The following is a 14,297-nucleotide window of genomic DNA, read 5'->3' on the forward strand; positions in this document are numbered from 1 at the left end:
AGCAGTCGCGACGTTAAGATTCATCGCGGGATCTATTACGTAAAAACGTGGACGCGTGCCCCCAACAGACACCGCCACCCCGCGTCCCCCTCCGTCCCTCGCGTCCTCTCCTCTCCGCCATTCGTGCGTCCGCGATGCAGCGGGGACGAACGAAGGCGGCTGGAAGGTATATAGACGCGAGGAGTGTATGGGTAGCGCAAACAAACCGACCGCTGATTACAGAGACTGCTTCTGACAGCCCATCAAATATTCCGCATTTACGTGTACATCGACGTCACTGAGTATTCCGTGGCCGTGCTCGTCGTCGCCCTCTCGCTAACACGGCCCCGTCTCTATCCATCTTTTCCTCTATTTCTGCGCCGCGTCCCTCTTCCTCCGCGCGCTGCAGTCTCTACCTCTTCCGCGGCTCGACTGAGTTGACGGAGTCGCGAAGAGAGGGGAACCGCCGAGAGCGACGGAGAAATGTCCGACGGATAAGCTCGACGGAGAAAGTAAAGGTCTAGAGGCTCTGTGTGCTAGAGAGAGAGAGAGAAAGAGGGAGAGAGGTAAGGAAGAGAGACAGTCTGAGGGTTTGCCAACGCAGAGGTTCCATCCTCTGGGTACCCTCGCGATGCGCCCCTATCCCCGAGCTTCCTTCCCTCGCCAATTTCCCTCCGTAAATTCGATTATCTATAGGTATACTCTACTCACCGGTTCCTCTCTTCCTTCTGCCCCGTCCCCGGCCCCTCGTGGATCCCCGGCGCGCGTCCTGCGACTCTTCAACCTCATCGGCGTCGTCCTTCTGCAGCTTTCAGCACATCCTGCCCTACGAGACCTACGGAGACTGCTCTCCGAAACCGAATACACGATCGATCGCGGAGCTTGTACCTATTTGGCCGTTAATGGATTTCCCAGGATTTTTTCCGCGCCGGGTTTTCGGAGCGATACTTTTTAATAGCCTCGAGCGCTTTTTGGGGATGTTCGAATGCTGATGGGAATTGGCTCGCGGGGCGGAGATGAATAGTAGTTTTGTACATGTTATTCGAAGAGGTCTGCGCGCTTTCGGTGCGGATTTTATTAGCGAATTGCGGAAAATCTCGATGTTGCGGGGATACTGTTTATTGATGTAATCACTTATCTTTTTAGTTGATGCGATCGTCTTCCAGGTGAATAACTTTCTCAATTTCTCAAGCGAGAATTCTATTGAAAAATGCAAGCTTTGTTTCCTGATTGAAACGGTGTATTAACCCTTTGCACTCCAAAGGTCGCTCAGGCACCACTCGATTGGTGCATCAAAATTGTGAAATTTCGTATTTAACATTGTCTTGAGTAGTCTGTTGATACGTGAAATGGGGAAATGAAATACCATTGTTTCCCTTATTTTGTGAATAGATCCCTCGTTAAGTTGAAAACAAATCTACAAATCTGCAAATCTACAGATCCACAAATCTACAGGTCCACAAATCTACAGATCCACAAATCTGCAGATCCACAAATCTATAGATCCACAAATCTACAAATCTACAAATTTACAGATCCACAAATCTACAGATTAAGTTGAAAAATATCCCATAAAAATAAATTGAATATTTCTAGTGACAACTGTTTGGAGTGTAAAGGGTTAATAGAACTAAAATATCTAAATAATAAATATCTAAATAGTAAATAATAATAGAACCAAAATACCTAAATAATAAATATCCAAATAATAAATAATAACAGAACCAAAACATCCAAATAAATATCTAAAAGCACCTCATTCGTTCGCTTTGATTACGCGCCAGCCTCTCAAGACCCAAGGATCCGCAAGAGCCGCGGAACTCAAAGTTAAAAACCTAATACGATAGAGACGCGTGGAGCAGCGTTAGAGCGGGGTCGAGGATCATTTTTGGGCGAAGTTAGAGAAGCTGCTCCAGCCGCGGGTCTCCCGCGGGAGGTCGCCGTAGCCTCGAGATTGCCCCGGCCAGGAAATATTCGACGCTCGAGACCGTCCGCGGCCTAGATCTCCGCGAGTTTCTCGGAAAAAGCCTGGAATATCCTCGACTTTGCGCGGTCACGTTCATCTCCAGGCGGCCCGCTCCGCGCCGGCGGAGAGGGCAACGAGCTAGAAGAGCATCTTTCATCCCTCCCGCCGATTGTACATTGTCCGGCGCCGATGAAAAGGGACTTTCCCCGGGAATAAGATTCGAGTTGATCCTCCGCGACACCGGCATCGATGGCGACTGCGACGGAAAATTGATTTTGCTCGCCGCCACGGGCTCGGTGCACGTGGACCGCTCGGCGAAACGAGAACACAGGTTCAGGTGTTCGTTGAAAACGGATAAGGGCCGAGGAGAGTGTGATTGACAACGGTGTCGTCCGATGAAATCGGCTGGGATGTAGGCTGCAAAGGGAAAAACTTCATTGCGAGGCTGGGGACAATTACTTTGACGATGACGAGATTATGAAGTGTCCTTGATAGACTTGGAATCTGGTTGTTAACGCTAGGTTTACGGAGTGCGTCAATTTGACGCATACTATTATTATTATTATTATTGTTTCGTTATTATTTCGCTATTGGGATAAAGGTGGTTTCGTGAGAAATTTTTCAATGAATTCCTGCATTCGTGCAGTAGTAGGAAGTTCGGAGAATCTCAAGAAATATGCTTTTCTAATTGTTATGATCAAATATAAACAGCTGTCATTGTTTGGTAGTTCTAGTGTTAAGATAGACTATTGAAGATCGTTTAGATCGATGATCATAAAGGATAGACGTTAAAATTGGAGATGGAGCATTGGATTTACTAGAACTTTCATTTCTATTACCACAACTCCTTCCATTACTATATGTCTGACTTATCGTTGACTCATTTCACTGCCACCGAAGGAACCTTCTCTAACCCTTTGCACCGTAGCCTCTCAGTCGCCAATTGATTTGACACAGGAAAATTATAGAGTTTGACATTTAATATTAAATTTTGTACAATGCATCGACATTGAAATATTAAAATAAAACAGCCTCTTTCTTTAACACTAGGTTTACGGGCATTTATTGTACAGTTTATTCTATTGTTCCTGGGGAAGTTGATATTCGTTCATTTAGATTTTGGAAATTCTAGATGTAGAAATAGACAATCAGGATTCATATTCGTGCAATTTACCAAATAATGTTTATAAAATTCAATCTGCGTCAAACTGACGCGTTCCGTAAACCTAGTGTTAATTTACGTAAGATTTCTCGTTAAGTCAGTCTGAAAGGTCGTCGACATTTCATTAAAAAATCTTGAGTATTCTTAATGAGAAACTTCTGGAGTGCAAAGTAAAATCCAATCTACAAACCATAAACCTTCAACCATTCCCCCGCGAAAACCTCAAAACAAGCTCCAAAAATTCTCAACAATTTCCCGCAACTCAAAAATCCACAAAAAACCAACACCCAATCCTCAATTCCCAACCTCCAAGTCACGAAATCATTGAACCCTCAAAAAACCGAAACAAAACCTCTCTCGAAACCCGATCAACTCCGCGGCTCGTCTCTAAACGAAGGGGCCGCCCGAACCGGTCCAATTCCTGCGGGTCGGTTGAATCCGGCGAGGTCAAAGGTCGCGCGTGCCCGCGAGAGATCGATTCGATTATCCCGTCTGCCGAGACGCTTTAAATACAGCGGGCCGAGAGCCGTTTCGGTGACGAAACGCGGGTTTCTCCCGTTTGAAAACCGGTATCGACCCGGCCCGCCTAGGGGAACGGCGCGGAACCGATGAGGATAGAGCCACCGACGAGAAGGGGGGGGGGGGTCGGGGGTGGCGGCAAAGGGACGCGCGAATAATTTCCGGCGAACGGGCTCGATCCGGTCGCCCCGGCTCGTCGGCCGCGCTTCTTATTTAAAGATCCGACGGTGGTATTAACGATTTTCGCCTGTAACCGGCGCTGCTCCGCGGTTTATCCGGCTGCTTGTTCAACCGGGGAGTGTTTTGAAAGCGTGCCAGTACAGCCGGCGTACCGTGCGCCCTCCTGAAACGGGGGAAAAAGACGGGGCGGGCGAACGGTGCATGGCTGGAACACGGATAGAGGAAGAAAGGGTACAGACAGAGAGAAAGAGAGAAAGAGGGAGTGAGGGGAAGGTGAACAGAACGTACGAGTAACGCAGCACAATTCACGGCCGCGCTGTGTATTCAGTCTTCCCAATGAAACAGTTGTTATTTTGTGGTCGCCGAGTGCACTAGAGAGATACACCGGCGGAATGGAAAGGCTTGCTCGGATAGCGGAGCAGCAATATCGGCCTGTGTCCGACGCCCGGCCGCCGCGGTATGCGAGCAGCGTTTTCGCCCAGCCAGCAACGCCGGTGAATCTTGAGCGCTGATCGGACATAATGCAACTCCGTGTATCGCGGGCAACGCAGCGATGCGGCCGCACGATTTATCGGGCCTGGCCAGCAGCGGGGCAACCGACGCTTCGGCTGACATTAGTTTCTGTCCCTGCGCTAGGGCTTTGTAAGAACGAGAAATTTTCTGTTGTCGGGGATCAGCTTGGTTTGATGGGATACGGTTCGCTTGGGGATGTTCTGCTTGTTGGGAATTAGGGACTTTCATTTGGATGGCGATTTGAGTATTCTTTCGTGGTTGGAAGGTTAACGGGTGTTACCCCTTGCCGTACAATGACGGGTAGACGAGGAGATGAAGATTTCTAAACTAATCTAATAAGAACCTATGGTGTTCAGTACACGCGGATCAAAGACAACTATTTTGCTATTACCAATGTATTATCTTCAAATGAAATTTCTACCTGAAGTAGAATGGAAAGTTTTGTTGTATTTCTGACGAATCGGAGATAGTAAAATATTACACGAGCTTAGTAACGAAAGTAAATAGTACGCGACCGTAATCTTATGTTTTACGTAATGAAATTGTATCTAGGAACTCAGTGACTCATTTCAGTTTCATTTTTCTGATATTCCGTTTAGATTTATTGGATTGAAGGAAATATTATAATTATAATTGAGTGTTAATTTGTGGACGAAGATTTGGAATATAGAAAGTCTTCAGCACATAAAGCTAAATTATATCAATTGCTCGAATAATAGAAAACTTAGTCTTCGAGGTTACAACTCTTATTAGCTTCACGTACCTCAAAAACATCCAACAAAGCAGCATTACTCTTTCAAACGTAACCTGAAAATTCTAACAAGTCCACGTTACCTATTCCCAGCACGAGGAACATTTCCACCAGTCACGTGACGTCTGTTTCCCGGGTTCTACCACGAAATTTCTCGTTGTATCTTTAAAATCCCCAAACGCGAGTATTCAGAAATTCAGTAACTAAAAACGACAAGCAATGGGTCCCCGGGCTTCATTGCTGCTAGGATAGGCTCGCGAAAGGGTTTTTTACATCTAAACGCCTACACCACGATACTACAGATACTTCCGTTGTTTCTGCCGCAGGTGGTACTACAACCGGAACCAGAGGGAGGAGCCGATCGAGGACTCGGCGGGCCACTACGTGGTGCGCGACGGTTCGCTGATCATACAAGGTGTCCAGGAAAACGACACCGGCTCGTACATGTGCACCGCCAGTAATTCGGAGGGCAGCGAGTCCATGGAAGTGAGGTTAACGGTGTCCGCGCCATTGAGCGTGCACGTTCAGCCGTCGATTCAGACCGTCGATCTCGGGAAGGCCGCTCATTTGGTAATTGACGATTCTCACGGCTGGCAACGCGATTGATAGGGCTGGTTTTATAACGGCAATTAATGCCGGGCCCCGTGTGGCCCATTTGTCTCGGCCGTTTTACCTTCGCGTCAGTTACCGAGCTGCCAACGTTATTCACCGTTCGCCGGTGTAACTGTGCCCCATTATCGCGATTATCTTTGTTGTACGGGGAACGCTCGCAATTGCCTCGGATATCAACGGGCTAGGCACTGTTCCGCGGAAAAGTTATTGATACGTTACTTCGAATGATAGATTCGCCGTAGTTTAGCCTCGATGTGTATGGCGTTTCGATGTTAACCCGTTTTCCTACGATATCGTGTCGGACTCGTGATGATTTCGAATAGAATTTGACAAATATCGTTTGGTTCCTCGAAGTCTGAATTGAATATTAGTTTATTCTTTACAATATATTATAGAAGGAGGGAGATTCTACGCTTATTCTACATCTACGTTCACTTGAACACATTACAATCAGTAGAAAACTAATACTCAATTCGGAGATTCTTTATTCTTTACAATCTGTTACAAAAGGAGGGAGATTCTACGCTTATTCTACATCTACGTTCACTTAAACACATTACTATCAATAGAAAACTAATATTCAATTCGGAGATACTCTATTCTTTAGAATCCGTTACAAAATGAGGGAGATTCTACGCTTATTCTACATCTACGTTCACTTAAACACATTACAATCAATAGAAAACTATCTCTGTTACTCGTAATTGTGAAAGAAATCGTAGGTCAAGAGGTTAATGAAACTACAGTGAAATTGGATTCTGTAATTGTAGACACTCCAAGAGTCTATCGAGACTTCAATCGACTTACAATTCAGTTTCCGTGTTGCTGAGTCAATTTCTTTAATCATTCCTCGGAGAAACGTGCCATCCGTTACGCTCTCTGCCCGACGCTCCCCAATTACATAAAAAAAATCCTCCTTATTTCCATAAATTCCCGATGCAAGGTCCAAACCTAGCCGGACCGAATCTCAGGCAAGATGAGAATCCATCCCGGTGAATTTTTTGTTCATTTCCGTCGCGGAGTTCCGGGGTAATCCGATTTTTACGAGAACACGGATAGCCGGCCGGCGTTCTGAGGACCGGCGGGCGTCCCCCGCGTTGCAATCTTATTTTTGGAGGCAAGATGGCGGAGGGACGGCTGGGAGGTGGAAGATTCGAGGTCATTCTGTTACGGGCGGCCGGAAACTTGGCCGGTTCTCATCAGTCCCGTTTCTCCGAAGGAACTGATGAATAATCCACAAAATGTCGTTAACTCTGATACGTTTTTCGAGTCTCCTTCGACTCGGCTACATTCCCATTTCTCCCGAACTCGTCCAATTTACTTAGTCTTCCTTAACAAAGTCGGCGTGACCTTTCTCGGACGATATATGAATCTTAGAAGAGCAAACGAATATTTTTACTGAGGTGAGAATAGAATTTTCCCCATTTTCCAGGTGGTTGTGTAACCTATCAGCAACTGCAACTAATTTTTATGGTATCCCCAGCGAAAATGAAAAATGCTGTAACATTTCTTAGATCTTTCATTTTTGTTCTTAACGCAAAATTTGGATTTGTGAAAAATCTAATAATTGTAGGGTAGTTTCTTTAAGATTCATTAATCTAATATTATTTCTGATGCAATATTAATGTGTACATCGAAAATTGTAGCAGTATTACAGTAAACATTATTCTAGATTGTTACTGAAGCAACTGTTACGAAGAATTCTGACTTAGTCTTCACTCTATTAACACTAAAACTACCGAGCATTTCAGTGATCCAAAATCATTTCAAATATTCAATGCTTTTAAGGTATTAATAACTACGAAACAAAGAAATTGAAACCAGTCACTTTGACTGGTACGGTAGTTCTAGTGTTAAGAAAATTGTTTCGACTGCATGGGGGCTTTGACGAGTGTTTACTTAGCAGTCAACGTGTTGATCAACAGCAAAGGTCGCTTCGAGTCTCAAACATACCGCTTTAACCACTCGCGACACGGAATTCTAATTCGATATTTCTAATTCGATATTCAGAACTAATTTTATATATCAATCAGTTGTAATCATTACAAAGTGGTCGATTTTCAAACAACCTGTAATCACACAATTGACAATTTCGGAACAAAAACACGTGTCTAGCTCGTCTTTCGCGAATAGTTAAATTCCATGCTGTAAATAATTCCCTGATTAATCAGTAATTCCGACAGTAATATTTTCGAGGAAATTTTGTTCGTTAATTGTGATTGGTGGAGGATTAATTCGTGGGGATCTGGAATAGAAGTGATTTGAATGGGGAATAGTATTTTGGAAGATGCAAATGTTGTCGGTTAATTAGGACTGACGGAGAAGTAATAAAATTCACTGAGCGACCGACCCGTTTCGTTGGTGAATCCGTGAATTATTTTCCAGACGTGCAGCGCCAGTGGATTTCCGCAGGCAGCGTTGTACTGGCTGAAGGACGGACAGCCGCTGAGGACAGGCGCTCGCGTGAGGGCGGTTACCAGGGAGCGCATCTCCGTGATGTCGGTGGCGCGCGAGGACCGCGGCATGTACCAGTGCTTCGTGAGGAACGAGTACGAAATGGCCCAAGGAATCGCGGAATTGCGGCTCGGCGGTGAGTCTTTTGTTTGCTTAGGCGTATCCAGCGCCGGAACGGACCGGCTGCGGACCCGCACAGACCAGATATCACGTTCAATGTGTACCTGGGAACCCGAGACAAATTCCGCGCGCGGTTTCGCTGCTAGGATTATAGAATAATATTTTCCGGCGATGGAGTTTCGCTGGTTAACTGGGATTGATGGAGGGTTCAGTTGGGAGGATCTGTGGATCGAGTAATTCGAATGTGGGATAATATTTTGGAGGAAATTTTGTTCGTTGATTGGGATCGGTGGAGGATTAATTTGTGGGGATCTGGAATTGGAGTGATTTGAATGAGGAATAATGTTTTGGAAGATACGAATGTTGTCGGTTCTCTGTTAGTCCCTAATGACCCAAGTGTTGATGCGACTATAAATAAATGTAAATAAAAAAAAATGTCGGTTAGATAGGATTGATGGAGAGTTCAGTTGTGAGAATCTGTGGATCGTGTAATTCGAATGTGGGATAATATTTTGGAGGAAATTTTGTTCGTTGATTGGGATCGGTGGAGGATTAATTTGTGGGGATCTGGAATTGAAGTAATTTGAATGAGAAATATTTTGGAAGATACAAATGTTGTCAGTTGATTAGGATTGATGGATAGTTAATTTGTGGAGAGCTGTAGTTAGAGTAATTCGAATGTGGCATAATATTTTGGAGGAAATTTTGTTCGTTAATTGGGATTGGTGGAGAATTAATTTGTGGGGATCTGGAATTGAAGTAATTCGAACGTGGAATAATATTTTGGAAGAAATTTTGTTCGTTAATTGGGACTGGCGGAGAATTAATTTTTGGGGACCTGTAATTGAAGTAATTCGAACGTGGAATAATATTTTAGACAAATGAAATTCCGTTTAATTGAAATTGATGGACGGTTACTTTATAAAGATATAGAATAACATATTAGAGAAACGAAGTGCCATTGATTATTTATAATTTACAAAAGGTTAATTAATAGATATCGCTTCTCGAAACCATTTGTATTATATTCTGATCAAACGGGAGTAATCATAAACCGCAGAAACGAAGAAATTAATTGTTGCAAAAGTTCATCGTTGGCTGCTGAAGTTTCTCACGACCCAGGTTTCCATGGAAGAATTCTAGCGAGCCATTATGAAATGAAATTTAATACTCGGCCTGATTAATTCCCGGGAATTGAAGTTAAAACGAGCCGGTGTACATGTCTACGAACCTGTTCGTTTCGCTATTCTCCAGACATTTATGCGTATTAATTCCAATTAAGCAACGTCTCGAACAATTATCCCGGCATTCTTTCGCTAGAAATATCCCCGCAGTGCGTCCGTCAAAGCAACGGGCAAAGAATTCCGCGCGGCGGCGTACGCCGTTCCCTTCATAATCGACGCGAAACGGAACGGTCTCGTTAAATCGTCGTCTTGCGTCGTTAAAGGATATTCAAGATTGCCCATTTAATTCAGTTCCCCGGCTACATAATAATCGTTCCTTTTTCTCCGCGGCGGGGAGCCCGACCCGCCCCGTTCCGCCTCGTGTAATATCCATTATGCCGTTTAAACGATTTTAAGGAAGCCTTGCCTGTCTCATTTCTACCGGGGCCAGTATAACTCGCGGGAGCGGTTAACGAACGTTCCGCGGTATGAAACGTTTAAGACACTCCGTCGCGGCGTCTAATGACATCTGGCCGCAGCCGACGGTCGCAATTGCGTCTGATACGCCAACCTGCTATCCCCTTTCCCTGCGTTCACGATCCGGACGATTTAATCCTGGACAGTGCGGAAACCGACGACTCGAATTACTCGCAGAAATAAGTAAACTGATGGACAAATTTGATTTTTAACACTAGATTTACGAAACGCGTCACTTTGATGCGTATAGAATTTGATAAACACTATTTACTAAATGTTTACGTCGATTTTGATCGATGCAATTGCAAGAATATGTATCGCAAATGTCTATTTTAAAACCCCTAATTTCTAAGATTTCAACGAATGAATATTCATTTTGCTAGAAACCTAGTGTTAATGTAAAATACGAAAGCAAATTTTCAGTTTCACTGTATTCACCCTTAATGGATTGGAATATTTCAAGTTTACTTACGAAATATAGCAACAGATAAACGAATGAGATTCACAGAAGTGACGAAGATAATAAATTGATTTTTGCCAGTATATGCGCGGCTTGGATCTAGTAACTAAATGCCATGGTGATATGACATTGCGTTAAGGGTAACATAAACTATAAAAAGTTTCACCTATTCCCCGCCGAACCATAGAAACTACCATTTCCCTTAATGCACTGCCACAGAGTCGATTAATAGAACTATTTCCCAAGACTCACGACTTTCAAACATTCCATTTACAGACGTTTATTTGAACGATGACAATTTATTAATTTCCGTTGTCAACACAAACTTTTTTATTTATCTTTCCTTTTTTCGCGTTGATTTTACACATCCATGAAGTTTACATCAACATTAACCTACGCGTCTACACATATCCTCTTCAAACATGAATTCCTCTCCAAAAACTCAAGAATCCCCAAAATCTACAACCTATCAAACCCCAACCCTCAAACACCAGAGCAAATAACACCCAAAAAACAATCAACCAACCCCCAACGCGAAACTCCCTAGAAATCCTCTCAAATGAACCGGTCAGCCTCTGCAGGTAAATCAACGAACAGGAAAGTAATTGGAAAACGTCACGCGTACGAGAATGAAGCTTCTTCCTTCCATTACAACGTTCCTTTCGTTCTCCCTTCTCCTTCCCTCTTTCTCTGGAGAATGGCTCCTTGGATGATGGAAAACCGCGTCCGAGCCGGTGCGTTCGGAAGACAGACCCGCGGAGAACGGAGACGCGCGGGGCGAGGCGGGCCTGTTTGTCGAGCGAATGGTTCCGCGGTGATAGGTTGCCGGTGGTTAATGCAGTGGAACTCTTCCCCATACGATCCATTCCCGGTTTGCGTGCCACTCCATCGTAACGCGTTTTCCATCACCGGCGGCCGGGCTTTCCTCCGGGGGAGGGTACGCTACGTGCTATTTTCCCGCGAAATTTTCCACCCCCGCGCCGGTTCCCCGCCCCGCGACTCGTTCGTGCCGCGAAAATCGGTGTTCGCCGCACCGATAATCGCCACCGATGGTTCGAGCCAGCGGCGCTTTTAATTATGGAGCCACTCGCAGACCACCCCAGCGGCCGTTGATCACGTACTTTTCATCGGCGCTGATCCCGCGGGCTGGAGCGTGGATGCGGACCGCTTCTCCGGCGCTCTTCGATTCTGCTTTTTTCCTCCTGTTTGTTTGCTTTGCGTGATTTTTCATCGTTTTTCGGCTCGGCGGGGGTTTACCGATGAAATGGGCGTGTGGTATTCGTTCCTTGGGAGTGTTTGTTTGGTGGGGAATTAAGGTTTGGTATTTAACCCTTAGGGACTGATGAATAATGCGCGAAATGTTAACTCTGATACGTTTTTCGAGTCTCCTTCGACTCAGATCTAACTCAAGTTAACAGAATTCTTTATCATTAGAAAATTCTAGGTATCTGTGATGAAGGATTCGAGTATCTTGTTAACCCATTAGTAAAATTATCCAGAAATATTACAGTGTACTTCTGCAAATTTTAAACGGAGATCCAAAGTAGGAATTATTAATTCTTTAGTATGAAAATCCTTATATCACCCTACTATCTAGGTATTAACTTTACAGAAAATTTGTACTCGAAATCAATTATCTTCAGTCATCATTATTTTCTTGTAATTTGAAAGCTCCGGTCATCGGTGACCGCCGTGGCAAAGTGTTAAGGGTTAATATTAAACTCAATTTAATTTAAAAAATCTTTATCATTAAAAAATTCCAAATATCCGTAATGAAGGATTCGAGTATTTTGTTAACTCATTAGTAAAATTATCCAGAAACATGACAGTATGCTTCAAATTTTAAACGGAGATCCAAAGTTCTGTCGTTAGAATATCTTATACATTATTCCAATAAAAATCTCCACAGAATTAACTGTATCGTTTCCACTGAAAATTCAAAATCGTCACGAATAATAATCGAAAATGTTAACGCACTTCCGATCACATGTTTCCCATTCCCTTCGGTGATCCCGCGAATTGCTTTTCAATTCGAGCACACTTCGATGTTTTCCTTTCTCCCCTTCTTCCCTTTTGTTTGCCGGTTTCGCGTCGTCGTTTTTTCTTTCGCTCGGTTTTGTTTCCTTTTGGAGATAAGGTAGATAGGTACATACGATTAACGGAGCTCTCCCTCTCTCTCCCTCTCTGGGGGCCGTTCTAGCGGTCTCCGTTACGTTGACGAGGTAATTTTTTCGCGAACGGAAGAAGCTTCCGCCGGGGAATATTACCTTTTCCCCTATCGCTGCGGCGAGCAGTTGCGGTACATTAACTTCATTGTTTGCCCCTCTTCTTTCCCCGCCGCATTTCTGATCGCTTCGATGGCTGGGTTACGTAAAGCGGCTACCGTGCGCGTACATCAAGACGGGATAATAGTCGCGGTATATTGTAAATTGATGCCGCAGACGCGGGGGCTGTCTCTTTTGCGTCGGTGACGCGGCATTGTTTTTTTTTCAAATGGTTATCGTTTGAGGAAAGGGATCGCTGTCGGCCGTGCTCGATGATTTTCAATGACTCTGGACGACTTTCAATGACTTTGTGCGACTGCGAATAACATTGAACGACTCTGAATCACTTTGGATGACTTCGAATGGCGTTGGAAGACTTTGAATCACTTTGGAACAGCAACATGTTAAACAAGTTGTTCTTGATAGATATAGTTAAGGGAAAATATTTAAATATTTTATATTTTTAATATATATATCACTTTGGAACAGTAACATGTTAGAAAAGTTGTACTTGATAGATATAGTGAAAGGAAAATATATAAGTTTGAATTGAAGAATTATTGGAAATAATTCAACGTTTAAATTGGATAATTAGATTAGATTGAATTATAATTAAAAATGTAGACAGTTATAGGGGATAGTAAAAACGGAATTTTACATTTAGAAATTTGATTTAGGAAAAAATGGACATCTTAAAATAGTGGAAATGGGATATAACAATTAAGTGAGAATTGTATTTACTATCGATTCTATATATATCTGCGTAAGATAATGCTAGTGGTAAATGATTCGTAGATATTATTAAAATTAACGTTTGAAAGGAATCGTAGAACTGTACAACTGTAGAACGCGAAGCCTAACATGCACGTTTGCATAGAAGTTCCCATCTTGATATCCTTTTTAGAATGTTCTATAAATTTTGAATGCCGCACCGTTGCCTGTCTGAAACTTTTAACATCCGCCGACCAACTTTCCGGGTGTACATAATACATAAATGTTAGAGAATCCAATGGTGTTCTCATCAACGTCTAGACGCTCGGCCACGCTATCGCTCACAGTTATTCGAACAACTTCGGAACATTTATGAGACGAGTTATTATGCAGGATTTAATTTCGAATAGAAACTACATTACCGAAGAATATTACTTAATGACAGCGTCCTTTATTAATTACTATTTAAACCCTGATCAATATATTCAACTTCTGGAGTGCAAAGGGTTAACCTCTGAATTTTTTCTTATTACACTCGTGTCACTAAAGTGTGGCAACATAGTAAATATAATAAATCAAAGCAACTGTTGGTTGTAATGGAATAATGAATCAAGTGTCACTGAACTAAGACAATACGTAGACCGCATTGTGTCATAAATATTGTCACGGAGATCCGTTCTTCGTAATCAATTCTCATTTCATCCAGTCGAATCTCTACTACACTAACACTACAATAATACCATTAACTTCTCTATTCATTAACCTTTGCACTCGAAAAATTTGTCACTAGAAATATTCAATTTATTTTTATATAGACACATTTTTTCAACTTAACGAGGGATCTATTCACAAAACAAGGGGAACAATGGTACTTTATTTCCCCATTTCACGTATCGTCAGATTACTCAAGACTTAACGTTAAATACAGAATTTTACAATGTTGATGCACCAATCGAATGATCACTG

General features: G+C 43.3%; 1 protein-coding gene across 3 annotated transcripts in view; it reads left to right on the forward strand.

Annotated features, from left to right (window-relative positions):
• The window catches only part of LOC116430230 (cell adhesion molecule Dscam2), a 298,794-nt gene that overhangs the window by 182,854 nt on the left and 101,643 nt on the right, over window positions 1-14,297 (forward strand). For all 3 annotated transcript variants that reach the window (XM_031984053.2, XM_076368698.1, XM_031984052.2), the window contains exons 6-7: window positions 5,397-5,640; window positions 8,068-8,272. In XM_031984053.2, the coding sequence (XP_031839913.2) occupies window positions 5,397-5,640; window positions 8,068-8,272 (449 nt within the window). The remainder of the gene's footprint in view (window positions 1-5,396; window positions 5,641-8,067; window positions 8,273-14,297) is intronic.

The sequence above is a fragment of the Nomia melanderi genome, chromosome 6 (genome assembly GCF_051020985.1).
Source record: "Nomia melanderi isolate GNS246 chromosome 6, iyNomMela1, whole genome shotgun sequence".
Classification (NCBI taxonomy): domain Eukaryota; kingdom Metazoa; phylum Arthropoda; class Insecta; order Hymenoptera; family Halictidae; genus Nomia; species Nomia melanderi.